The following is a 25,281-nucleotide window of genomic DNA, read 5'->3' as shown; positions in this document are numbered from 1 at the left end:
ACTGAGCTGATGGCGCTCTGGACCCAACCTGGGATCAACTGTCCGCACTGGATCTAGACCCGCAATCGTTGTTCGTCATTCGCAGGGAACTGGGAGGGCCCTCTGGAACGTAAGAAGAGCCCTGTGGGATCAGAGCAGTGGTCCATCCAGTCCAGCATCCAGTTCCACACAGTGGCTACCGGTTGCCCCGGAAGGCCAGCCAGCAGCGCGTGAAGGCCAGGCTTCCCCTCCCACCCCCCCCACCCCCGTTGCCTCCTAGCACTGAGTTTCAGAGGTTGACTGCCTCTGGACACGGAGGTTCCCTTTGCTCACCATGGTGTGTAGCCACTGGCGGACCTCTCTTCCATGAATGTGTCTAACCCCCTTTCGATACCATCTGTGCTAGCAGCCATCACCATACCTACTTTACTTAGGCCCCATGGTCAGATACGGTTTCTGACCTTTCTATAACTGAACACCGCCAATTAAACTGACCTGTAATGAAATATCTGTAACTTTTAATGTTGGCATTAAAATAGTACTAAGAGGATACAGGAAAGATCCTGAGGTTATGCCCCTTGTATCACGGGAGAGTATCGTCATGCAACTTTCCACCACAGAAGTTACGGCAACTTCATGCCTCGAGTCTGCTAAACGTGAACGTATCTTAACACCCCTACCTCCAATCAAATAACCAACGAGCCTTAGGCCGAAATGCAGAGCGAAGCACGCTGCCCACCCTTTGCATCTCAGTGCTGTTTTATAAGCATGGAATTCTCTTGCACACATCTGAGTTCTCTGAAGACACCTGAAGACCCCCGTTTAGCGGGAGACTTCAGTCACTTACTTTAGCATCAGCTTGAGAAGATGCTTAAATTTAACCCTTTTTAACTAGGCTTTTAAAAACATTACACAGGCCATCCATTCATTATACCTCAGGTCCACAAACGAACAACTGCTTTCGAACTCCAGCCCATCGCATTCTTCATAAATTTTATTGGCAGTGTCTGGAGAGTCACATTCTACTACAGCATAGAAATATTTCAGCCGCTTGAACTGATAATCTCTCTGTTTCTCCTTAAAAATGCTGCAAAAATGAAGAGAGTTAAGTCAATGTTACGCATTGCAATCTCATTTTTTAATTATGAACACACTGGGCAGGAGAGCTTAAGAGTGTGTGTCAAAGTATAAGTATGAGGCTCTTTACCAGGTTCACAGTGAAATCCTAAGCACAGTTACTTCAGCCTAAGTCCACTGAAATCAATGGGCTTAGACTGGAGTAACTCTGTTTAGGATTTCACTGTCAGATACGCTAACAATGCTTATGACTAAAGACAAGATTTATGAGATGCTTCGAGGCTCACTGCCAACTCCCTGTCCCCCAAGCATGATACTGCAGGAGCTGAGAAAGTGTTTCAAAGGTATTTGAGAGCCAGTTTGGTGTCGTGGTTAAGAGCGGCAGGACTCTAATCTGGAGAGCCAGGTTTGATTCCCCAAGCCAGCTGGGTGACCTTGGGCTAGTTACAGCTCTTCCATAGCTCTCTCAGCCCCACCCACCTCACAGGGGGATTGTTGTTGTGGGGATAATAATGGAAACTTTGTAAACCGCTCTGAGTGGGTGTTAAGTCATCCTGAAGGGCCGTATATAAATTGAATGTTGTTATTGTTGTTATTTTCTCATGCCAGGACTGAGCCTGGACCTGTAGGGACAGAGGCCAGCAGTATAACTGCACAAGCATTATTATCAAGCAAGTGGGACCTCCCAGGCAGGGCTCAGGGAACAGGATGCTGAGATCCACTTTAGTGCTTTTGTGTACTTGTATTTTTATGATTTCGAATTCCGCCCCCGCCCCCCTGAACAGCAGCCCCCTTGACCTTCAAAAGCAACGTTTCGTGTGGCATCAGGAATATCTACTAGATAAAAAGATGTGCGAAGTTTGGCATAATTCTGTGGGTTGGCCCCAAAGGTGCTTTCTGCTTGTACTGGCTACGTGCATTTGCTCAAGGGTTCCCCAACTTCCATACACACCCTTTAGGTTGCAGTGCTGCCACGGCCCCCCCCCCCCATCAAAAGCTATTCCAGAAGTTTCTCGATGCTTCAAAGCTGCTTTCCAGGGCATGCAGGCTGCTGCAGCAGCAAAAGAAGCAGGCAAGCCCCGTACCGCAAATGGGACTCTGCCCCCAGATGTCAGGATCCAGCCTTTGGGATCTTGGCCCTCCTGGAAAGGGGAGGCTCGCACCAGTTTGGAGTTAAGAGAAGCAGGACTCTAATCTGGAGAGCCGGGTCCAATTCCCCCACTCCTCTGCTTGAGGCCAGCTGGGTGACCTTGGGTCAGGCACAGCTTCTCAGAGCTCTCTCAGCCCCACACACCTCGCAGGGTGGTTGTTGTGGGGATAACAATGACATACTTTGTAAACTATTGAGTGGGCAGTATATAAATTGAATGTTGCTGTTGTTGTTGTTATGTTGTTGTTGATGATGGTCCAGATCTAATGCACAACTGCCGTGTGCAAGTGGACGTGTCCCCTGATTTTATCAATCAGCCAAGAATGTGGCTGAAATTCTTCAATAAGCAGCAGTGATGATTTCTTCTACAATTCCCCTTAAAGTGCTGCTTTGCCGGCAGCCCGTGCACAGAAGTAGCAGCACTGAGAAGGATCCCTTAAGGTTTCCCTTCTGGGCCAGGACCATCCTGTTCACCAGATCACCTAATATGTAGGAGATGTCAAGCAAAGTACTAGCAGAATGTGTCCCTTTTCCAGTGCTCAAGGTGGAACAGCTCAGGCTTTTCCGCACTAGCAGATCAGCGTTGGTCATCCAATGCTGGAGGAAAGCGCCATCTAATGGTGAACGCCCACTGCACAATACCCTTGTCATTGCTATCAACGTGCCTCTTTCGCAAGAGGCTGCAATTAATCCCGGCTCTTGAAGGGGGGAAAGTGGACGGGGGCAGGTGCACATGTACCTGTTTGGTGACTGTATCAGTCACATTCTCACGGCACAGTTGTTAAGGTATAAAGATTAGGTTTACATTTAAATACAGTGAGGGAAGCAGCCCTCTTCAAGCAACACGAGTTGAGGACGTGGCTGAACAGATGGATTCAACAGCGAATCTAATGAAGATGAAGAAGATTCATGGATTTCCAAAAGGGGGCTAGAAGACGGACCGGTGAGCTAGGAAATCCCTACTTCAAATTCTGCTTCAGTCATGAATTTGCCGAGCAACCCTGGGTCAGGGGTCTCCAATACTGCTGACCTTCCAGCCACTTCTGGAGTTCTGAAAACAAAATGGCTGCCATGGGGGCTGGGGCCAATCCAAACCAAGTGTTCTCCCCTGAGGGAGGTTGCTGTTTCTAGACTGGGGCTCCCTGCAGACACAAAGCAGATGCCTTCTGGGCTCTCACGAAGCAAGAAGTCAGCAATGGCTCTTTGGTTTGGGTAAAAAGCAAGAGTGTGCTAGAGAACACATCAACAGGCACCATGGCACCCATGCACACCGCCTGGAGATCACCGCCCTAGGAAAATGGCTCTCAGCGAGATTCAGCCTCCCTTCTCCCTTTCTGTAACACAGGGATCAAACTGGCCTACTGAGAGAAAGTTTGGTGTAGTGGTTAAGAGCGCAGGACTCTAATCTGGAGAGCCGGGTTTGATTCCTCACTCCTCCACTGGAAGCCTGCTGGGTGGCTTTGGGCTAGTCACAGCTCTTCCAGAGCTCTCTCAGCCCCACCCACCTCACAGGGCGATTGTTGTGGGGATAATAAAAACATATTTTGTAGACTGCTCTGAGCGGGCATTAAGTTGTCCTGAAGGGCGGTATATAAATCGAATGCTATGATGATGATGATGATAACAAAGCTGTTGTGAAAACTATCTGAGATAAAGCAGGCTGAATACTCCGAAGCTATGCCGAAGCTGTTTTTATTCCCACTGACATTAGGGAATTAATGGCCCAAAGACTAGCTCTGGTCTACCAAACATTTCTTTCTGGTGAAGCCAGTCTGCCTACATAGCCTTGGAGACACAACAGAGCATGCCTAATATCTAGACTCAACATCACTTTTTTTCCATCTTTGCCTTGTTTGCCCATACGGCTGAATCCATCGTGGTCCGTCTTCACAAGGGCTACAAATACCTTAGCTGCTCTTTTTAGCCTAATGCTCTGGGGCATACCTGAGGGGAGAGAGGGTTTTTTTTGTTTAAAACCTCACAGCCTTGAGCCTCACAGATTGACAGCCTACTCTTGTGCATGTTTACTCAGAAATAATCCCTAATGAGTTAAGCACAGCTTACTCCCAAGCGTGCAAAGGACTGCAGGCTTAGAGGGAGAGTAGAAACTGAAATCATGTTTCATACCCATCTTTTTCTGTAACGTCTTCAGGAAGGCTCAGTAGTTCTGTTGGCCCCTTCACCTCTTCTTCTTTCATTCTCTCTTTTCCAAACTCGGAAGGATAAATCTAGAAACAGCAGAACGAAGTTCAAACTGATTGTATCATTAAAAAGACTTGAGAGCTGACCAAGGCTTAGATCTTCTCTCTCACACCCATCACTCGAACCACCACGCCTGCATGACAGTACCTGCTACCTACACAGCACTGTAAACAAATCACAGAAAAATCAGCACTGAAATGGACTCAACGCTTCTTCTTTTAACCGGGGCCTTTAGGGCAGACCGAATGCACCCCTGCAACAGACATGCCTGAAAATGGAGGGCAGCAAATGGCACTCTCTCTTAGGAGCAGGGAAGCCATCCCGTCCATCTTTCTGCTGCTTCCCTACTTCCACGGCTCCCCTGTGCCTCCACAGAGCAGGGATGCCAACTCCTCCAGGGCTGGGACTTTCCATGAAGCATCACAGAGTTCCGTAACACAGAAACAAGATTTATGCTCACCACCCACCTAACCAGTCTTGTGGGCAATGTGTCACTTGCATAATGTGAAAGTTAAACAGGAACCCTACAACTGGTCTCCAGGCCAAGGAATGCTGTTGACCTGGCACTCCTACATCCTCTCTATCACCAAGGACCATTCCTCTTCTTTTCTGACCGAGACTTCAAATCCAGAAGAGATGGGGGGGGGGGGCACATTCACGTTCCCTCAGTTAGAGGTGGTGAAGGGCAAACAAACGGAGCAACAGATGCCTGAAAATGCATTTGCACACAATTATTTGTTTTTCAAAAAGGCAGCAAACACTAGGTAAAGAACAGTGGTGCAAGCTTTTGAGTTCTTCAGAACTCTTCTTCAGGCTAGATGGTTTTAGGGAGGATGTCTAAGAGCATGATTTTAAGGCCTTGACTTCAAGCATCCAATGTGAAATTGGATTGGTTCGCTAGAAGAACTGAAGCTATAACACGTGGCGTCAGAAAAAATTTAACACGTCAGAAACACAGTCTCTCTCAGCCCTATCTGACCCCCGGCCCCGCAGCCCCCAGTCAGGGCACTGGTCCTGGCAGCTCTGCCGGGCTTAACAGCATGGGGGACAACAGCAGGTGCTCCCGTCACGGCCTCCTGGACCCACGCACTGGGCCTGGAGCAAGCCCACGGGGCAACAGCATAGGCACTGCCTCTGGGGCTGGCCCTGCTCCCCGTGGATCTGGCCAAGTCCAGCACTTCTGTCTCCCCCTTCCTCCCTTTTGTTTACTGGCACACCAAAAATCGACTGACAGGTATTTGTGGTGCGGGGGCACTCATGCCAGAAATGGTTGCCTGCCCCTAAGATGAAGCCAGTTCACTAAACAGGGCTTGGTTATCCCACCCACCCCCCACCCCCAGAAGGGCCTCTTCTGGAAGGTCAGGCCTGCACCTGGAGCCCTCTTGGCGTGTAGAGGCATTTCTGCTGGGCCCCTCCCTCCCCTCTGCCTGACTCCTGCCCCTCCTCGGCTTTAATTCTGAGGTGGAGACATGGCTTGGGACTACCACACCCTCATGTCAGCATCTCCAAGCTTCATTTACTCTTCAGGTACGGTTGCTCTTGCCACAGCAACACCAGCTAGCAGTGCATTTCCTCAGGTTTCCCTACAGCAGCCTTGGCCGAGACTGAACTGCCCCACTTCTCCTCAAACGTGCCCCCCCCCCCCACTCACCTCAGAACCTCTGCTGGTCTCACAGCCAAATCTAATTTGGGAGTAGGAACCAGCACAGCATAATGGTTAAGCTCATTGCTCTAAGATCTGGGAGAACCAGGTTCAAATCCCCACTGTACCGTGGGAGCTCACTGGGTGACCTGGAGCCAATCACACACTCTCAGCCGAATCTCCTCACAGGGTTGTTGTAAGGATACAAAGAAGGAGGGGAGAGGAACGTTTGCCACACTGAGTTCAATCAATCAATCGATCAAGCAAGCAAGCAAGGACAGACTACCTCCCCAGTCCAATTAGCACTCTCGCTTGCACTTGGCCGTTCAAAAGAAGTGCTTACCTTGACGGAAAAGATAATCCCCCCCTTCGGTGTAAAAGAATTAAATAAAGCCAAGAGGTCCTTAGCCTTCAGCCGATCCCAGTCCATGTTGCAAACCGCCAACCTGTGTGTGACCTGCATGGGAGAAAAGTAATCTTGTTAGCAGGTCTTCAGTCTGTTAAGGTCCTAACTTTGTTAAGTTATCCAAACTAAGCCTGAGGAGCAAACAAATGCATCAACCCGTTGTAAATAACCGGGGGAATTTCAGCTGTAAATTTAGACTTCGGCACAAAACAAGAACAGATTGGGGGATTCACCATTTGATCTGAGAACAGCTGCAAAGCTTCCTGCCCTGCAGAAAGGCCAAAAAATGGGGATCCCTCCCGGGAATCCGTCCCCGTAAACAGTTCTGTATAACTGAGGTGGTATTTTTCCCCTTGGTCAACACAGACACAATGTGAACCTAAGACAAACAGTTTGCGATTTGCAGCACTCCAAGAAACAAGGAAAACGTCCCTCTGTACGCCAACACTGCCAGAAAGGGGGGAAGGAGAAAGGGGTTGGGGAGTGGCACAGCATTCCCTCTAAGCCAAGCAGCAAAGCCCACTCGTTATCCCCGAGGTTCAGGTGGTCTTCCTCGCAGCAACGAGCTTTGCACAGGCCAGCTAGCGACAGCAGTCAGCAGCCAGGGCCAAGGGCTTCGAAAAGCAAACCAAAATTAAAGCAGCTAAAGTTTACAAGCTCAGCACCACAGGGAAGCACCGCACAGCATGCTCCAAAAGAACCAGGGTGATTTAAGGACTCGCTCAGGGGCAAGTGGAATATAAATTGAATAAAATAAGTAAATCAAAACATGAACTTTGCTCCTGCCTATTTTGTTGGTAGAAATAGCTATTCCCGAGAGCTAGAATGGTGTCAAGGTCATATTATCCGGCTGGGGTTTGAGAGGCTGAAGTTGAAATTCCCTTTACTGGTCACAAAGCTCACTGGATGGATACCAATCTAACTACCTGCGGCAAGTCTTGCTGAACTCAGCGGGACTTACTTCTGAACACACACACGCGGCGAGGGCCAGCAGCATTTCTGAGAGCTACTGATATGATAAATGGGGTGGCATCAACCAAACAGGCATACATCTCAGTGCACCTGATCAAGATAGCTCTGACTCTCAAAAACTTGCATTTTGTAAGCCTCTGAATGTGCCACTGGACTCCAGCTGTATCACCCTTGGTAGAGTCTCACTGTCAGGAGGTCTCCTGTCACACCTTGCGAGGTTCTGTGCACCTCTGTGTAATTCTAGGGCCAGAAGCAGGTTGATTCTGTGTAAGTTTGATGTTAACAGCCGCTGCGGCTTGGAATCTCTCCGCGTGCTGTTATCTCCGTCCCAGAGTGGGAAACCGGCTGCCTGGCCTTGAAGCTGCACGTAACATCTGTCAGACAGGGGTTAACTTGTCTGGCATAGAAGGTAGAGAAGTTACATAGCTGCAGTTCAATGTTTGACAGGGGTTAACCTGTCGGTCATAGAAGGTATGGAAGTTACATCGTTGCAGTTTAGTTTTCTAGCGTTGAAAGGCTGTCAAAGCCAAGAGTTCCATTCCATAGGAAAAGGGGAGGGGAAGGAATATATAATCTGCATTGTTACAGTTAAATATTCTCAGCAATTGCCTTGTGTTAGTTGGTTGTACGGGAATTCCTGAATAAAACCGTTTACTGAATCTGTCTCTGCCTGGTCTGATTGGGGCGGATATTTTGAGAAGATCCACTGAACAGGAACTGACAACATCTCTGTTTTGTTTTGCTCTTCCTTTATTATGCTTAGCTGTCTGACTCGGGGGAGGGGCTGGGCTGAAACTCCTCTACCTATTGTATGCTTCTAGAAAGGCGTGAGTCTTAGCAAGGACTGTAATAGGGAATGAACTAACAGCTAATCAACAAAGTTGCTTTAACTCATGCAGTTCCTGGGCTCGTGCAGTGAAATCCTTGAGAGCTTTTGGCAGAACCGGACAGATTGCTAAAACTCACTTTCACCCTGTGAACCTGAGCAACTGCTGAATCCTAACACCTGAGCCATGGCAGTACCTGACACTCACCTTATCTGCACGAGGAACCCCTTTAGCCAGTTCTCCCCAGTCATGTACAACTTCAGGCTCCTTTGGAAGCGTCTCAGTCAAATCCTCTTCATCATCCTCCTCCTCCTCAGAACTCGTTTCTATGTTGCCTTTGCCCCTTGCCAAATCAGGTCCGCTGTCATTTTCATCACCGTCGTTCTCGCTTTCATCTTCGGTTTCTCCTCCGTCTTCTGAGTCACTCCCTCCTGATATTTTTCCATCGTCTCCCAAACCGCTTTCCTCTTCCAACTCTTCACTAGCTTCTGACTCACTTTCCTCTTCACTTTGTTCAACAGCAGCTAATTCTTCAAGCTCGGAGCTCTCCTCATTTTTACACGTTTTACTTTCTACGTAGTTTTTATTGATGCGACCAGCAGAGAAATCACCTCCCTTTGCTATACAAAGAAGAAAATCATCAATGATACATTTAACACACCTTTATACTGCGACATCAGAGCAAAAACTTCCCTTTTAAAAAAATGATAAATCTCATTATCTCCAAAACAAGAACAGCATAGCAGAAGTATTGGATGTAAAAAAGAATAGAGCTTCCTAATACGGGGCCTCCCTGATCATGCTGCACAGAGGCTTTATTATATTCCCTCTAACCAAATAAATATAAATGACAGTAAACCAAAAAGCAGCTGATAATAACGAGCACGTAGCATCTTGGTAAATCAAGTGTGGGTAATGATCTCACTAAGTGGCAAGAAGAAATATTTATCACTTACAGAGAGGCCTACAAATCAACGGGGCTGGATCCTGGCAGCATTTTCACTCCACCTCATCTAATTCTCCTCCTTCCTCCAACTCTCTCATTCATGCAGGTCCCCTTTATTCCCAAGACAGCATTTTTGGTGGCTGAAGGGGACCGGCTCTTCCTTTTTTTACCAGTGCAAAAGCTGGTTGAATCCGACCAACCAATGACCTCAGGGCCTGGATCCCACCACGCCACTCAACGAAGTTGGAAGCCACCCTCAAGCCTGATTGAGCCTTCCAACTGCAGTGGCTCTTCTGTTTTCCTCTTCTGTCATAACAAAGCTTCAACCTTGGCTGGGTGTAGTTGTAGGGAAAAAGCCAACACATTTTTAAAATATAATGGGGAGGCTGGAGAAGAAAGCATATTTATTCAGGAAAAATAATTCAAGTTGTTTGACCGAGCACTGGATAAAATCACTTTGACTACCACTGCATTTCCATCCGTTACTACTTTGAATTCACATGGGCAGCCCCGTCTCAGCATTTTCAAGAACTGTCAGAACAGAAATGCCTTTAAACTGTGTTCTACAGTACTCATCGACGACAACAGGTAAAATTTTCTCAACGGGGCTCTCAAGGGGCCTGAATTGTTTAATGCTAAATGAAGAACATTACACAAACACGGAACTTCAAGTGCAACCAGAATCCAAGAGCAGAGATCATATGGAAGGCAGGTAACGTAAAAATAGTTCCTGAAGAGTGCCTGGAGACTGGAGTTTGCGACTCTCGACCCAGCACTGCAATAGCAAAGCAGGGTGGGCAGCAGCCCGCAATGAGCAACTCAGGCAGCCGCCCCTTCCCACCGTAGCGCCTCCTCCTCCTCCTCCTTCATCATCATGCTGAGCTCAGTGCAGTCAAGCAGGAGCATCCTTCCAAAGGAAGGTCCCTCAGCACTACAGGGATCCGTCACGCTCCTTTGCCCAAATCCTTGTCCATTTCTCATCCTGCATTCTTGATCTGAGGAAATGCACATCGGCTGTCCTGTCACAACCACAGCACTGCGACATGGACTTACTATTCTTTTGTGACACCATAAAAGATGCTATTCATTTATTTATTCAGTTCATTTCTTCCCCACCCCCACCCACACACGTTTTGCCCCAAAGCTGCTTCTGTCGTTTTCTTCTCCTCCATTTCATCCTCACAACAACCTGTCATGTGTGCACACACCCATGCCATTGACGTATTTTCTGATCTACTGTATTGATCCACTGTATGATTTCATGCCATGTTCAGGTAGTTGCGCTTTGTAATGTAGCCACATAGTCATGCCATCCTTGGCCTGCCTGAAAACGAAAGTGCTAATGCTGCTTTCACAGGGAAAGTAAACAACCTGTTATCTCTGAAAATATGTGGCACTGGCCTTGTAGCTGGAACCAGAAGTGTAACCATTTCCCAGGGGAGAAAGACTTTGAATTCTTTGTAATCTTCTGCTGTTTCTATCCAGACTAAGCGATTGTGTTCTCATGCAACTTCTGAGGTTTTCGTGCCTAAATGCAAACTACTCCAAAGGAAGGGGAAATAGTACTTCCTGTATCAATAGTGCCTTTGCCTGTATAATCATTCCTGCCAACTTTCCCATCTATGGATGTACGCATGAACTTAATGGATCTCTAAATAAAGACCTTTCAACCAATGCGCTGGAGTGCTTGCTGTGAGGGGTTTGGGGGTCTATCTGCCATGGACTGCCATCCCTAGAACTGACACGACCCCTGGGAGGCAGGTTAGCTTGAGAGAGACTGAATGGCCCAAGGTCACCCAGCAAGCTTCCAGTGGTTAGAGCGTAATCCTACGCTCTAACCACTAACCACACTGGCTCTCTGGGCTAATCATAAAATAAATTGGTTGTCTCCAACAAAACAGAGATGGTATGATGCTGTGCTCATAGTATAAAGCTCTGATTAGCCACACTCAAGTTCAATTTCGTACTTTGCAATAAAATCAACTGGATGATCCTAGGTTAGTCCCTCTCTCAGCCTAATCTACCTCACAGGGCTGTTGTGAGCAGAAAGTGGAGGCCAGGAGGACTGTGTGGGCCACCCTAAACTGCCTGGAGGAAGAATGAGGTGAAAATGCAACAGATTTCACATGAAGAAAACTTACAAAAACATAGAACAGATTGTTCATTATTGCCGAACACTCAAACTGACTTGTAAGTACTTTCCATTGAAATAAATGAAACTTACTTCCAAGAAAAAGTGGGTAGGGCCTGGGCAACAGACAACTGATTAATTACATTCAGCCAACCTAATTCAATTATCTCGGGGTCTGAATGTCTTACGAGGCAGCAATTTTCCACTGCCACCAAGAGCCAACAACGTCCTCCGCACAAAAACTGCTCTTTGCTTTTATGGTGCAAATTCCTCCTTACCTTGTGACAATTTAATGGCATTTATTTCTTTTAGATTCTTTGTGGATTTGAAGGATTTCCTTTTCTGGCCTTCATTGTTTGAGGTATCTAACCCTGAAGCTGGTGAACAAGCATCATTTATCAGTTTGCTTTCTTCCTCAGAGTTCTTATCACTAGACTTCCCAAAGTCATCTTCTCCTTTAGATTTTGCCTTTTCCCCCTTAGTTTCCTTCTCATCCTCTGAAAGATCAGAATCTGAATCAGAAAGGTTATAAAAGCGCTTCATATCTTCTGTAGAGCTGCGATGAATTGGGCGTCCTCGCTTATCCACAGTATATTTAAGCTTGAATTTCTTGTCATGAAACATAGCCCGAAATCTTTTATCAATTTTAATCTTGCGGTCTTTTTCTGGCATTTCCCAAAATCGGGGGTCTTTGTTAATGCGGGAGAACCGCTGGTCCTTAATAAGCTCCTTCTTTGGCAACATCTTGATGCTTTTTAAAAATCCAAACTTGAACTTCTGAAGAAAAAAAAAAAGAACGATTAAATTCATGAAGTGTCTACATTTTATGAAAAGAATAAGAGCTCCCTATAAAATTGCAGATGAGGTTCTTGTAAGATAGCCAAATAACACTACGCCTTTCAATAACTTAACACTGGGGCGGGGTGGGGGAGCGGTCTGCGTGTGTGTGTGCACAAATTATCCACTCCAGACTATATGGCATAGTTTAGGCACACAGGATGCCTTTTGCATTATCTTTTCAACGGCAACTCCTTCATGCTAAACTGGAAGTGGATTCTATAACTGAAGGAATAAGAAGGAATCTTCTCTTGTGGCACAGAGGGTTGTTGTTGTGACAGAATAGAGATAATTCACATTTTACTTTAACATCCCGCCTTTCTCCCTAACTGAGAACCAAAGCAGCTAATCTTAGTTTCCTCTCTTCCATTTCATCCTCCCAACAACCCTTTGAGGGAGGTTGGGCTGTGAGTGTCTCCTAAACAGACTTACATCCTTCTCAGTCCCATCAAAGTATACATCTGATGAAGAGAGCTGTGGCTCTCGAAAGCTTATGCTACAATAAAGTTGGTTAGTCTTAAAGGTGCTACTGGCCTCTTTTTGATTTTGCAACTACAGACTGACACGGCTAACTCCTCTGCATCTATGGTCAAAGTATACAGGCTCCTAAGGACACTTTCTTGGAAGTAAGCCCCACGGGATAACATGGGGCTCACTTCTGAGCACCTCTGCCAAGGATTTCGAGGCAAAGCTATGGAAGGCCGCGTGGTTCAACCTGCCTTCGAGGGTTGCCAACTCACTCTTGGGAGGTCCCTGGAGATCTGGGCGCGGAGCTTGCAGGGGGCGGGGTGGGGCCTGGGTCCACAGAGCCCGCCCTCCAGCCTCCAGGTCCCACCCCACCGTAGCGCCCCCCTGGATTTCGAGGGCCGGAGATTTCGAGAGCCAGGGGGCCGTGCTGTCCTCTCCGGTCCCCCGCCTGACGCGGTTCCCTGCAGGGGGGACCGAGGGGTCTGTGCCCGGGAGATCTCCAGCCGCCCCCTGGAGGCTGGCAACCCTACCTGCTGACGCCGCTCGCTCCGCTCCCGCAGCTGACTGAGGCTCCTCCGCGCGCCGAGCGCCTCCTTCCTCGCGTGTCCTGGCGCAGGCCAATGACGTCAGGTCGCGAACGACGGCGGCTCAGGAAGGCCAAACAGACCGGGAGATCTGCGCCGCCTCCGCGGCTCCCCCTTCCCGCCGTGTGGGAGCAGAGAGACGCCAGGGGCAGAGCGGCGCGGCCCTCCGCCGGAAGTGATCCGCTCTGCTCCCTTCCTGTGTCTCTGCTCCTGGCCTTTCCGCTTCCGGAGAGGGCGGCGTCGCGTCGCCCTCGGGGTCGCTATGGCGGCGGCGCTGGTGCGAGCGGGGCGGCGTCTGCGCCTGCGCCTGCCCTGGCGGCGGCCTTGCCTGGGCGCTCGCTCCGCCGCCACCCGCGCCCTGCAGCCCTTCGACCGGCGGCTGAAGCGGAAGCAGAAGAACTGGGCGGCCGCCCAGCCGGAGCCCGAGCGCTGCGAGTACCTGCGGCAGGAGGTCGGGGCGCGGCGGCGGGGCCTCCCGCAATCCCGGCCGGGATCCGGCCTGGCCTCCCTTGCGGGGCCGCGGCGGCGGGGCCGCCCCTTTGCCGCTCCCTGCGGGGCGACCAGCCTCCCGCCCTCCCCCCCGCCTCCCCCCCGAGGGCCTCGCCCGGGGCTTCCCGCTCCAGCCCGCCCCGGCCCCGCGTTGCCTGTCTGGGGCGCTCCCGCGTTTGCAGTTCCCTGCCGGCTCCTTCCCACCGCAGCCGGGGCTGCACAGCAGCCCGCGCCTCTCTCCATCTACTTCCTTCGATCGGGCGTCAGCAGCGGTTTCCTGCAGGCGTCCCGTGTACATATGGGGGAGGTGGTGGTGAATGCCCTGCAGTGTGCAGGGGGTTGGACTAGATGACCCCGGAGGTCCCTTCCAACCCCGTGATTCTCTCTGTTGGAAACTGTTTATGCAGTAAGTGGCCGTGTGCACATGTTGGGGAGGGGGCAAAAACAAAGCAGTTTCCAAGTTAAATAATAGCAATATTAGTTTAGTCACTGAATGCTGTAGCAAATGCTAATTTTTACTTTCGTTACAGGTTGGTGGGAGGATAGCAGACCGTGTATTTGACATTGCCAGGTAAGATAGTGGCATATTTAACGTGTTTACCTCTTCCATAATTTTTTTCAGTGACTTACAGTGTAAAGCTTTAAAATGTGAGTAAATTCCTGCTGAGTCACATAGCACAATGTTGATATTTGTGCTTTGAAGAAGAGGGATTTGGGATTGGATTGGGTTCTGTTCTTGTGCTCTCTACTTTTCTCAGTCTGGGTTCAGGCCAGGCTTTAGGTGGCTTTAGTTGACCATTGGTGGCTTTAGTTAATCATCTGCGCATGAACGTAGACAAAGGCCAAGCTTCTTTGTTGCTCCTCCCAGATCTGTCTGCAGCCTTTGATACAGTAAACCATACCATTCAGTTGAGGCATTTGGAGGAAGAAGTGGATATCAAGGAATGTGCGTTGGACTTTTTTAAATCGTTCCTCGTGGAACAGACAAAAGGTTGGAGACCAGCTGTCTCTAGAGTGGGATATCTAAATACATAAATGACGTAGATACAAACAAAACACAGCAATTTACTATTTTAAGCTTGGTATTTCTGTTGATGTGCTGCAATTAATGTCAAAAGTCATATCTATTGGTACCTTATAGAAGATAGAAGGGCTTCAGACGGGCAACTTCTTTCATATTTCTCTTAGTAATCAGTTCATCCCATTTCTACAATAAGGCATGTAGTTTTCTGAAAGAAGTCAGCCTTGGGAATTAATAAGGTTGAGGTATGAGTGACAGCCATTCCTGGGTTTATATTTGATTTACACAGATGTGATGACAAACTTCAAGTGAGACAGCTAACTTCTAGAAATTTCATCAATGTCTTTTCTAACATTAAATCAAGTAAGAATTTGTCTATTTAATTCATTCGGTTTATATCCCACCCTTCCCGCGAACAGGCTCAGGGCAGCTAACACTAACAACACCAACAATAAATGCAGATTTAAAAGCAGAAAACTAAAAGCAAGTCACAAATCACAATAATTCAATCTCAGTTTCAGGCATCATCAACAGTTTCCACTGTTGACGAGTATAAAAAGCTAAAAATTCAGCCGTGGTAAAGCATTCAGGGTGGGACGGGACGAGGCGTGATGGTCAAAAGAATGGACAGGATGCCAGCTCTCAACCAATGGTCCAGTGGAATTTCTTCGTCTCTTAGTCTCTGCAGAACCGCAACAAATCTTGCAGGGCCCAGATCTCCAATGAGAGAGTGATCCACAAGGCTAGGGCCAGAGCAGAAAAGGCCTTGGCCCTGGTTGAGGCCAGACGAACATCCCTCGAGCCAGGGACCCTGAGTAGCTTCTTGCCACAGAGTGCAAGGCCCTGCAAGGGATATAGTGGAAAAAGCAGTCCTAGAGGTATATGGGCCCCAGTCCGTTAAGGGCTTTGAATACCAAAACCAACACCTTGAACAGGATCCGGAACTCAACAGGAAACCAGTGCAGCTGGCACAGCTCTAAATGGATTCCCAGTAAGGTGTGTGCCACGGCATTCTAGAGTAGCTGTAACAAGCCCAAGGGCAGCCCTGCATTGAGCGAGTTGCAGTAGTCTAGCCTGGAGGTGACCGTTGCATGGTTCCCAGAAGCCAGATCCTGGGACAAGAGTTAGGACGCCAGTTGCCTGACCTGCTGAAGGTGGGAAAAGGCAGATTGAGCAACGGCCTTAACCTGGACCTCCATTGAAAGTGTGGCAAAACTGTATTCAAAACTGGGCGGTAATTGGCTGGATCAGGAGGATCCACCGATGGTTTCTTTAATAAGGGCCACACCGCCGCCTCCTTCAGTACGCTTGGGAAGATCCTGGAGCTCAGGGACAGGTTGACGATGTCAGCCAAAGTGACCCGGATCCAGGCATTGCTGGTTTTCACCAGCCATGACAGGTATGGGTCCGCTGGGCACGTGATGGGTTTCACAGCATGCAGGATCCTGCCCACTTCCTTCTGGGGGAGATGCCTGTACTGAGCTAACATCAAGTTGGCAAAGGGGCCTCTCGTTCACTCACTGTATCAACTGTCCCTGGCAAATCTTGGTGGAGCAGCAAGTTCTTATCCACAAAATAGCTACCAAACACCTCGCAGCTTATAGCCTAAGCAGCATTTTTCTTCGTCCCTTGCAAGAGGGACGTCAACAACCGAATCACTCTAGACAGTTGTGCCAGCCGAGCTTGCAGATGCAATGGAAGCCGTGCAGTATTCCTCCTTTGTGGCTTTTACCACCACCTCATAGGCTTTCATAAACGTACTATGTTCTTGTTGCTTTGTGACGGATACGCCACCACACTTGATCTAGCCGTCTCAGTTTCCATTTCATCCATCGCAGTTCCTCAGTCTGTCAAGGGGCTACTTTGGTGTGGGGTGCAACTTCCAGAGATTAGCAGATACGCTGTCATATCTAAAGTATGCATAAAATATTCCTCATATTTGTGTGGAGGAATATTTTGTGTATTTCTTAGAATTCATGGATGTAATAGTAATGTACATTACTGTCATGAATAATAGTAATGCAGTAGTAGAATTTTCTGCATTTATAATTAAGGTAACTACTGGGAATGTTCTGACTAAATCAGATACAGGTGGGAGAACACTGGTAGTATAAATTTCACAATGAAGAGACTAGTTAAAATACATAATTACATCAAGGGTAATATTTTTTTTCATTTCATTAAGCTCAGAGACTTATTCTGGGGGTAAGTTCAGCCTCTCTCTTTTTTGAAAAAGCGATAATTTCTTCAAAGCGTAACGTATAACACAGCTTACTCGATTGCATCTTGGCGAGTCAGTACTGTTTTTTGATCTTAAAGGACTTTCTCGCTGGCTTTGGACCTTGGCTGTGGACGAAGCTACATAGCTCAGCATTTAAACAAGGTATTGCAGTTTCTTCATCATGACATGCAGTTTGAATCTAAAGTTGCACAGACTGTTGTAATGAGTATACCAGCCTTTGATTTTTCTTTGCTGCATTTAAAATACTAGATTGGTGGGGTGGGGGATGTCAGATCTGCTTGAGCCTGTTAATTCTAACAGTTTAGGTATTATAAAACTCGCAAGGAACTTGTGGGGAGGGGGAATCCCAGCCCCCCTGCCTTTGCTTCCTCTCCTCCTCCCACCTTCTCTTATCCCCTCTTCCCATGCAACTCCTCTGCTGACCACAACTTCACTGCCTGAAGCCACGCTGTGCCCAGGAGCTGTGAGGCCCAGGGGGTAGTGATGGGTGGGGAGCAAAAACGGCTGCTGTCCCACCTACCCAGCAAACGGTTGTGGATTCTTCTCCCACTTCCTCCACGTAGCAATGGGGACCTGCCTATCTGCTCTTCCCACACACCACCTATCCTCCCCACCTCACTGGACGGACCAGCCACCCTCCAGCCTGTACGTCCTGCTACCTGCTTGCTATAGTGGCTCCAACTCGCCTCCCTAACAGAGATGCTTTGTCTGCACATGCGCAGACAGTGGTCTTCTGTTCGAGAGGATTTAACCTCCCCTCCATTTCCCCCCCTGGTTTTCAAATCATTCTGTAAACATGAGGTGGTCCCTCAAGTTTGCTGAAAAATCTGGCTTCTGTCACCGCGGCCCAATCTGCAGATTTAAGTGTCTGCAGATGGGGCCGTGCTTGAGTATTAGAATATAGGATGGCATTACTGTTGTACCTTTTCTGTTTGTGGAAGGCACAAGGGGGTGATTTTTGCTTTTTCATCTCCACTTTGTGCCCCACGTTGCTCCCATGGGGTCAGTTGAGCTCAGGAGCAGGGTCTCACGGGGATGACCGGCTGCAGCAGGAAGGGGGAGGCAGGAGAACTTCCTTGCACCGGCGCCGAAACTCGTGGGTCAGTGGCACATTAACCTTTCTGGAAAAAAATAATTGAGCTTGGTAAAATTTTATGTGCTGTATCAGGAAGAATCCTTGCTGCTGCTCTATAAATGCATCTTACAGGTTTTTTAAAAAAGCTAAGGAGTAGCAGGTTTCTAGCCCTTATTTTTAAAACAAGCCCACACAAACACACACTCGTGGTAGTTTCCTTTTGAATGAAGCCCTTGCAGATAAGAGTAGAGGTGATGCGTGTTTTTTTTCTCTTCCCCAACCAAACCAATACCCCCGTCGTTAAAAAGATGTGAAATGGTTGAGGACAATGAACTTTGTTTTTGTAGGATGTGGTTGAAAGGTTTTGTCAAGCCGATGTGGCAGAAAATGCGTTGGTGAGTAGCTGCATGGCACTTGCCTGCCACTTAATCCCTGATGCCAGAAAGTGAAGCAGCTACTTCAGCCCCCGTTGCTAAACTTTTTCTGTTCCAATTTAGAAAAACGCCATCGAATCAGAGATACCCACCGTCAGTGTTGTAGCCGATGAAGAATTCCTTCCTTTCAAAGAAAACACATTTGATCTTGTTGTCAGCAGTTTGAGGTAATTGGTTTTAAATGGTTTGTAGGGAAAACCCAGTGGTGGGTTCTTTGGCATCTCAGCCTACAATTTTAAAATTAGATTTGAGCGTTGGGTATTTCAGAACATCATACTGTTGAAGCCTGCTCACTGGTTTATCTTACTTTCTTAATATCACTTTATGTATTGCATTGCAATAATCACAGGGTGATTACTGTTGTGGCGATGATAATAATGTCATACTTTGTAAACCGCTCTGAGTGGGCATTAAGTTGTCCTGAAGGGCGGTATATAAATCGAATGTTATTTCTGCAATAGCATCTGTACGTCAAAGCATCCAGCTGCAAATAAAAATGCCGAACACCGAACTTGCACTGCTTGGTGATGCTTTATGTCAACCTGAGTTTGGATCTCAGCCCATTGCCTTGGTCCTTTCTTTGTTTGGCACCATTTGACATTTGTGCCTTGTTATTGATAAGCCAGCCTGAGCTATGTGCCAGAATCTGGTGACGTGAGGAAATATATGTTCCACCTCTTAACTCATTTTCTTCCACTGTTTTTAGCTTGCATTGGGTGAATGACCTTCCCAAAGCATTGCGTGAGGTGAGTGCGAGTCTTGCTGCACCTGTGAAGGTGCTGATGTGCCCCACCTGCTCCTGTTCTTCAGGTTTCCCTCTAGAACCATAGATAGAAAAGTGGATTATTATGTTGATGACTTATGTACCTTATTTGCACCCTAACCCTTCCTGCCCAGTGGGGACCCAAAGCACTTTATTCTCATTCTCCTCTCCTCCATTTATTCTCACAACAACCTGCTGAGGAAGGTTAGGCTGAGAGTTTGTGACTGACCCCAGGCTTCCATGGCAGAGTGGAAATTCCAGCTGACACTTCCCAGGTCCCGGTGCTACAGTCTCACTACTGGCTCCATGTTTGGAGTACGTGGACAAAGTGAGACTATTTAATCCAGCGAGCCTCTGTCAAACAGGTGACAGATTGGGCTACTAGGAGCATCCACTGCTGTGGCACTTGTAATAATGAGATTTTTTTCCCCATTTTCATAACACTTTTCGCTCCTTCCCTGTCTGCTCTTCGGTTAAAATAAACTCTGTCCTCCACTCGGCCGTGATCTGTGGGCTGCCTTGATGCTGTTGCCGTGTTTTCTTTCTGTTTTGATTCCTGCTGCTTAATCCTGCGCTCAGCCAGTTAGGAACCCTGATGGCTCCCCCCCTCCCCCCCCCCCGTGTCCAGGTGTTTATGGCAAAACGGGAGTTTGTTTCTAGCCGTGATCTCATTGAATCTGTATGCAGGTTTACTGATCTTTTTCTACTTGGAAACTCTTCCAGGGATTACTACCACTTGATTTTATTATAGGCTCTTGGGCATATCGAAGATTGTCTGAGGGGTTCTATTTACTGTTTGTTTTGATCCTAGTGCTCTCATGCCGGCTGCTCAGGTGCTGGTGTATCAGTGCTCTGCTCCCTCTGAATCTCATCTTCTTGTCCTAGCCCTCAGAATATGGTAGTCAAATTAAAAACTGCAGTTTTGGTCAGTGCGGGGCGGGCAGCCCTGTGTGGGCTGCTCATTTGCAATGCTTGTTAGCCCATGGCCAGCCCATTAGCTGGCCATGGGCAAGAGTGTTGCTCATTAGCTGGCCATGGGCAAGAGTGTTGCTCATTAGCTGGCCATGGGCAACATTGTTCCTTCTGCCTAATGGGGAGGTTGGGAAAAGCAAACAGCAGAGAATCCAGCTCCTCTGGAAGGGAGCAGAGTACGGATCTTGTGGTAAAGAGATTCTTAAAATTTAAGGCCAGTTGTATTAGACATTATTTAAGACCTTTTCCTGCCCAAAAAACTAGCTTAGAATATTACTGTGGTTCAAAGTTATCCCGCTTTGTGTGAAATCACATTCAAGAACACGTTGTCTTCAGGTTCGAAGGTTCTGTCGCTGCTGCAGAAGGCAAAACAGAAGTCCAGTGGCACCGTGAAGACTAGCAACATGTACTCCAGCCTGCGCTCTCCACTGTCAGAACTCACTTCCTCACAGGCAACGGAAAAATCCATTCCATCTGAAAAAGTACATTCTGACTCACAAACGCTCATGCTGGAGCAAATATTGCTAGTCTCTCGGATGGTTCTAGTCCTCTGTTTTGCTGCACTGAAGCGAACCCTCTGGAATTCCTACGGAAGATGCTTTGATGGGTGACCTTTTCCGCTTCCGCTGATGTATTCCAGATACACCAAGTCCTTAAACCCGATGGAGTGTTTGTTGGCGCCATGTTCGGGGGAGACACCCTTTATGAGCTTCGCTGCTCTTTGCAGCTGGCAGAACTGGAAAGAGAAGGAGGATTTTCTCCGCACGTATCTCCTTTTACTGCCGTCAATGACTTGGGACACCTGCTGGGGAGTGCTGGCTTCAACACTCTGACCGTGGTAACTATCAATGACGAGAAAGGAACAGCCCAGAAAACTACTGCAGGTGCTGATCGCTGATCGTTCTTGGTTTCTGTAGAAAATTAATCTGCAGGCTCTGAATCTCAGGGTCTTGCTGTAAATTTCAGTATACATTGAATTAAATTTAAGATGGCTTGTGATCTAAAAGAGGAAAAAATTATAGTAAAAGTACATGTTGAATTGGGAGAGTCATCTGTGCAGATAAATGGAAGCGCATATGAGTGTGTAGACTTAATGCATTTATAGTGGCAACAGTTTTGTATCTTTATTGGTGGAGGAGAAGAATGTGATTCATGTAGAACTGATGAGAAAATAGAACTGTGGTAATTGTGTGGCTCCCAAGAAGACCTTATGTTGTCCCTTGCTTTGGAGTTTAAAAAAAGATTATTCTCTTAGATTACAATCTCACTTAAATGAGAAAAGTATATAATTTCTAGACAAGGGTTTTATTATGGAAGTGAAAAAGCTGTATGCTAAGCAAGATTCATTTAGATTTGTCTCTATTAGTTGTCATATTTTGTTCCGTTAATGTAAAATTCAATCTACTTTGGCTTCCTGATCAATAGCCTCTAAAATATATTTTTCCAATTTATGCCGCTCTATACCATGACATGTCCCATTTTCTTTCTACCCAGGAGTGTGCAGTATTTCCTTCCTCTAGTTACTCTGTTAATTTTTCTCCCCTCTCCCCTATTTCTCCCTGTCCTCCTTTACCACGTGCTGCTGCCGGTCCCACTCATCTCCCTCGAATGCCTTTCTTTGCCTGCTCAGTTTCTCTTTCTTTTGGTGACTCTGCCTCTGGGGCCCCTTCCAGTTTAGTCTTGAAATTATCAACCACCATCTAATTCCGAAGTGGCCCCAACGCGTGCAGATCCTTAAATCCGAGAATAGTGACCACTTCAAAACAAACCAGATGTTTCTGCAAACTTCGGACCACTCCAGGCTTTGAGAAAACAGCTTACATATAACAAAAAAGTACAGGGAAGAGGGGGGGAAAGCGTTATCTGTGCGCATGTACAGAAAATGCAGTCACCCTCTTTTCTGGGGCTAGCCCTGTGGCAACCTTGGAAAATGGGGAAGGGTTGGAGGGGTGGAAGAAGGGTATTGTGGGTGGGGGGCAAGGGGAATGGTCTTTGTGAGGGAAGGGGGACAAATACAGCAGTGTTTTGGAGGGAGGTGCAAAGAAAGATGTTTGGAAGGGCGGGGTCAAAGGGGAAGGATCCCTGCCTCTGCTTGCCTCTTTCTTTATCGATACCTTTTATTAGTGTAGCGAGGCTTCCTTTTATCGGTGATACGTTGTGGTATTTTCTCCTTCCGAACTGACACTTTTATCTTGAGTCTGCACTGTCAACGTTCTTTGCTCACAACTTCTGAAGTATTTAGAAATGTTTCGCTCAGCCCTTGGTACAGACTAACCAGCAGCCAGGAGACTTTTTTAGTCAGCCTTTGAGAAATGCATTGTTTAAATATTTGTAAAAACGTAAATCTTATTATTTTTAGGATACTGATGAAATCCAAGTTAACTATCCTGGGATGTTTGAAGTTATGGATGACCTGCAAGGCAAGTCCGCTCTTTTTAAGCAGTGGGGCAGCAGGATGGTAGTTCTGGAAAGTTTACCATTCAGTCAAGTTATTCTACGACACTGGGGATTTATGCCAGTTTCATTCAGTTCCCTGCACTGGAGGGATTAATGACAGGGGCACATTCACAGTAGAGAAATTGCCATTAATGATAAGAATTCAGAGACGTGGTTTTGTCGAGGGACAAAACTATGCTTTTTAATTACCTGGATACAGAAATTTATTTGAAGAATTCCACACACACGCACACTCCTCGCTCTGAAGACTGGGGTGCTCAACTAGTTGACCATCTCCATGTCTTTTGAGACTGAATGGCGCGGTAGGCTGTGCTTGCTGGGTAAACTTTCCTCCCTGAGGGTCATCTAGTCCAGACCCTGCACAATGCAGGGAAAGTCACAGCTTTCTCTCCCCCTTGCCTCCCTCGGTGCCCCCTATTTTATGCCCAGAGGAGGCAAAAAACCTCCAGGATCCCTGGCCAATCTGGCCTGGAGGGACATTTCTTCCTGACCCCAAAGTGGTGATCAGTATCACCCTGGGCATATAAGAAAGAGCCATGAGGGCCTAGTTTGGGCTCATCTCTTCCTCTCATGATCTGCCTAAGTTCATACTCGGTCATAGAATCAGCATTGCTGACAGGTGGCCAACTAGCCTCTACCGAAAAACCTCCAAAGAAGATGAACCCACCACCTCCCAAGGAAGCCTGTCCCACTGAGGCACGGCTCCCGACTGCCCCCCTCCCTTGGAAGCTGATTCTTGGGGTTGCAGTGAAGAGGAATCGCTCCCTTGTTGTCACCGCAGCTGCACAGCAAAAATTGGCATCTGCCAACGCCTGCTGTTGGCCCATGGGATACAAGTTGCCGATCTGGTCCTGCCTCATACTGCTGCGCTGCTCATCAGCCATGCACACAGTGGGACACTGCTGTATCTTCTTTTAAAGCCTGAACACTGTTTTTAGGTATGGGAGAAAGTAATTGCTCGTGGAGCAGGAAATCTATGCTACACAGGGAAACTTTGTTGGCGGCGGCAGCAGTATACAGGGGTAAGTGCAGATGGCTCTTGTCGTTCAGACAGTCATGTCTTGTCTCGCTGGGAGATGAGCGGCTTTGGTGAAGAGGCTCTGGCTTCGCTGGTGCCATTGGAGTGCTAAGTGGCTCAGAATGGGCGTGTCAGTCAGCGAGGGTCCATCAGCCCTGCAGACACGTGTTTCCGGGTGGGCTGTCCGCATTCTTTGCTTTCCCCCCTTTCCCACCCCAGCACTTGCACATCCACTCTCAGCACATATGATACTGGCCTTGATGCCATGAACTAGTTGGGTGCCGTTTCTCCTTGTTAGGGCAATACTATGCTGGTTACCATCTTTTGCTCTCTTCTGCCAAAAAGGATACCAGAAAGGGCATGTGTGGGGAAATGAATGCAACACCATGTGAGAAATATGTAGCTTATCCATTTTTCATGGAATCCTGTGTGCATTCACATGACCTGCCCCCCTTTCCTGCACAGCAGGTTCCTTCAACTTGGGGGGGTGGGAATGTCAGGGCGGTGTGGCTTCTGCCCTTTGGCCATGCATGCTCACAGCTGCGTTTCTGAGGGGGGATTTCGTGCCTAAGTGCATCCTCTTCTGAACTGCTGCTCTGTGCAGGCATAAAAGCCCACTAGCCTGATGCACAGAGAGCACAGAGATGTTCCCAGGGATGGCAGACTTTGCTAACCCAGGAATGACAGCGTGACGCAGCGGTCTACTTAAGGGCCTTCCTGACCACCACTGCTGCTCATTCCAGGCATGGGGCTCTTTGCATGTGGTGAAAACAGAGCTTGTTGGTATCTGGTAGAAGCAATTTAATTAATTGCCGTTTTCATGATGGTCCACTTGAGCTGTACAGTCTCTTAGTAAGCGAAAGATTTAAATGCTAGAAGGGACTAAGTGTACATGCGTGTGGTGCAGTTTTGATATTGTGGAATGCATTTTTTTGTTAGAAATGTACGGAAACAATGATGGGACAATACCTGCCACATTTCAGATCTATTACATGATAGGTTGGAAGTTTCATGAATCACAGGTAATGTGTCTCTCCTCCCCCCCCCCCCGCCCCCGCTGTTACACCTGGGATGGTTAAATAAGCATGTTGCATATTTTGTGCATTGTGTTATCGGGGACTTTCATTCTGGAAGCTCTGATGGAAGACAAAAGGAATAATGACTAATAGTGGCTTGGCGTTAATGAAATAATGGTTTGTCTCCTTTTAGGCAAGACCAGCCCAGAGAGGTTCTGCGACAGCATCGTTTGGAGATCTTAATAAAATTAACCCATCGGTTCCAGCAAAGAAAAAAAATTGAGACATGGTATGACTGTCTTGGATGTGCAGGAAGTGTACAGACAGTTATACTTCTTGACATTTTAACTCGTTACCTGGAAATAATACATTTCACTTGTCTCTTTCTTCACTGGTTGTGCTCATGTCTGTAAATTGTGTGAATTTTATTTTATAAAGCTTCAGTCCAATAAAGTTATGATACCTTGTGCTTCTATAAGGAGACTGTCTAAGATTGTGCTAACAAGAAACGATAGTGAGGCAAGCATCTGTGGTTAATGATGGGAGTGGAAGGAGCATCTTCCATCCCTTTAA

The 25,281-nt window shown here is 47.6% G+C and overlaps 2 protein-coding genes across 4 annotated transcripts in view; one reads left to right on the top strand and one right to left on the bottom strand.

The window, feature by feature from the left end:
* ESF1 (ESF1 nucleolar pre-rRNA processing protein homolog) overlaps positions 1-13,279 on the bottom strand; it is a 52,332-nt gene extending 39,053 nt beyond the window's left edge. The window contains exons 1-6 of the mRNA XM_054996324.1: positions 13,168-13,279; positions 11,611-12,109; positions 8,463-8,875; positions 6,394-6,507; positions 4,334-4,434; positions 914-1,066 (exon numbers count right to left, since the gene is read on the bottom strand). Coding sequence (XP_054852299.1) covers positions 914-1,066; positions 4,334-4,434; positions 6,394-6,507; positions 8,463-8,875; positions 11,611-12,076 — 1,247 coding nt within the window. The 5' untranslated portion in view covers positions 12,077-12,109; positions 13,168-13,279. The remainder of the gene's footprint in view (positions 1-913; positions 1,067-4,333; positions 4,435-6,393; positions 6,508-8,462; positions 8,876-11,610; positions 12,110-13,167) is intronic.
* Positions 13,280-13,460: 181 nt separating this feature from the next.
* On the top strand, positions 13,461-25,186 carry NDUFAF5 (NADH:ubiquinone oxidoreductase complex assembly factor 5). 3 transcript variants are annotated; one of them, XM_054982673.1, is made up of 11 exons: positions 13,461-13,672; positions 14,241-14,281; positions 17,051-17,114; positions 18,396-18,443; positions 18,546-18,649; positions 19,189-19,228; positions 20,858-21,055; positions 22,577-22,637; positions 23,613-23,696; positions 24,632-24,714; positions 24,902-25,186. In XM_054982673.1, exons 1-11 carry the CDS (start codon positions 13,484-13,486, stop codon positions 24,989-24,991), a joined length of 1,002 nt encoding a protein of 333 aa, XP_054838648.1. In that variant the 5' UTR covers positions 13,461-13,483; the 3' UTR covers positions 24,992-25,186. The 3 variants fall into 3 exon arrangements, with proteins under 3 accessions (XP_054838648.1, XP_054838655.1, XP_054838664.1); XM_054982680.1 differs by lacking the exons at positions 18,396-18,443; positions 18,546-18,649; positions 19,189-19,228; XM_054982689.1 differs by lacking the exons at positions 13,461-13,672; positions 18,396-18,443; positions 18,546-18,649; positions 19,189-19,228 and adding an exon at positions 13,705-14,116.
* Positions 25,187-25,281: the final 95 nt, after the last annotated feature.

Source organism: Eublepharis macularius, chromosome 1, assembly GCF_028583425.1.
Source record: "Eublepharis macularius isolate TG4126 chromosome 1, MPM_Emac_v1.0, whole genome shotgun sequence".
NCBI classification, from domain to species: Eukaryota; Metazoa; Chordata; class Lepidosauria; order Squamata; family Eublepharidae; genus Eublepharis; species Eublepharis macularius.
This window is presented reverse-complemented; position numbering and strand designations above follow the sequence as displayed.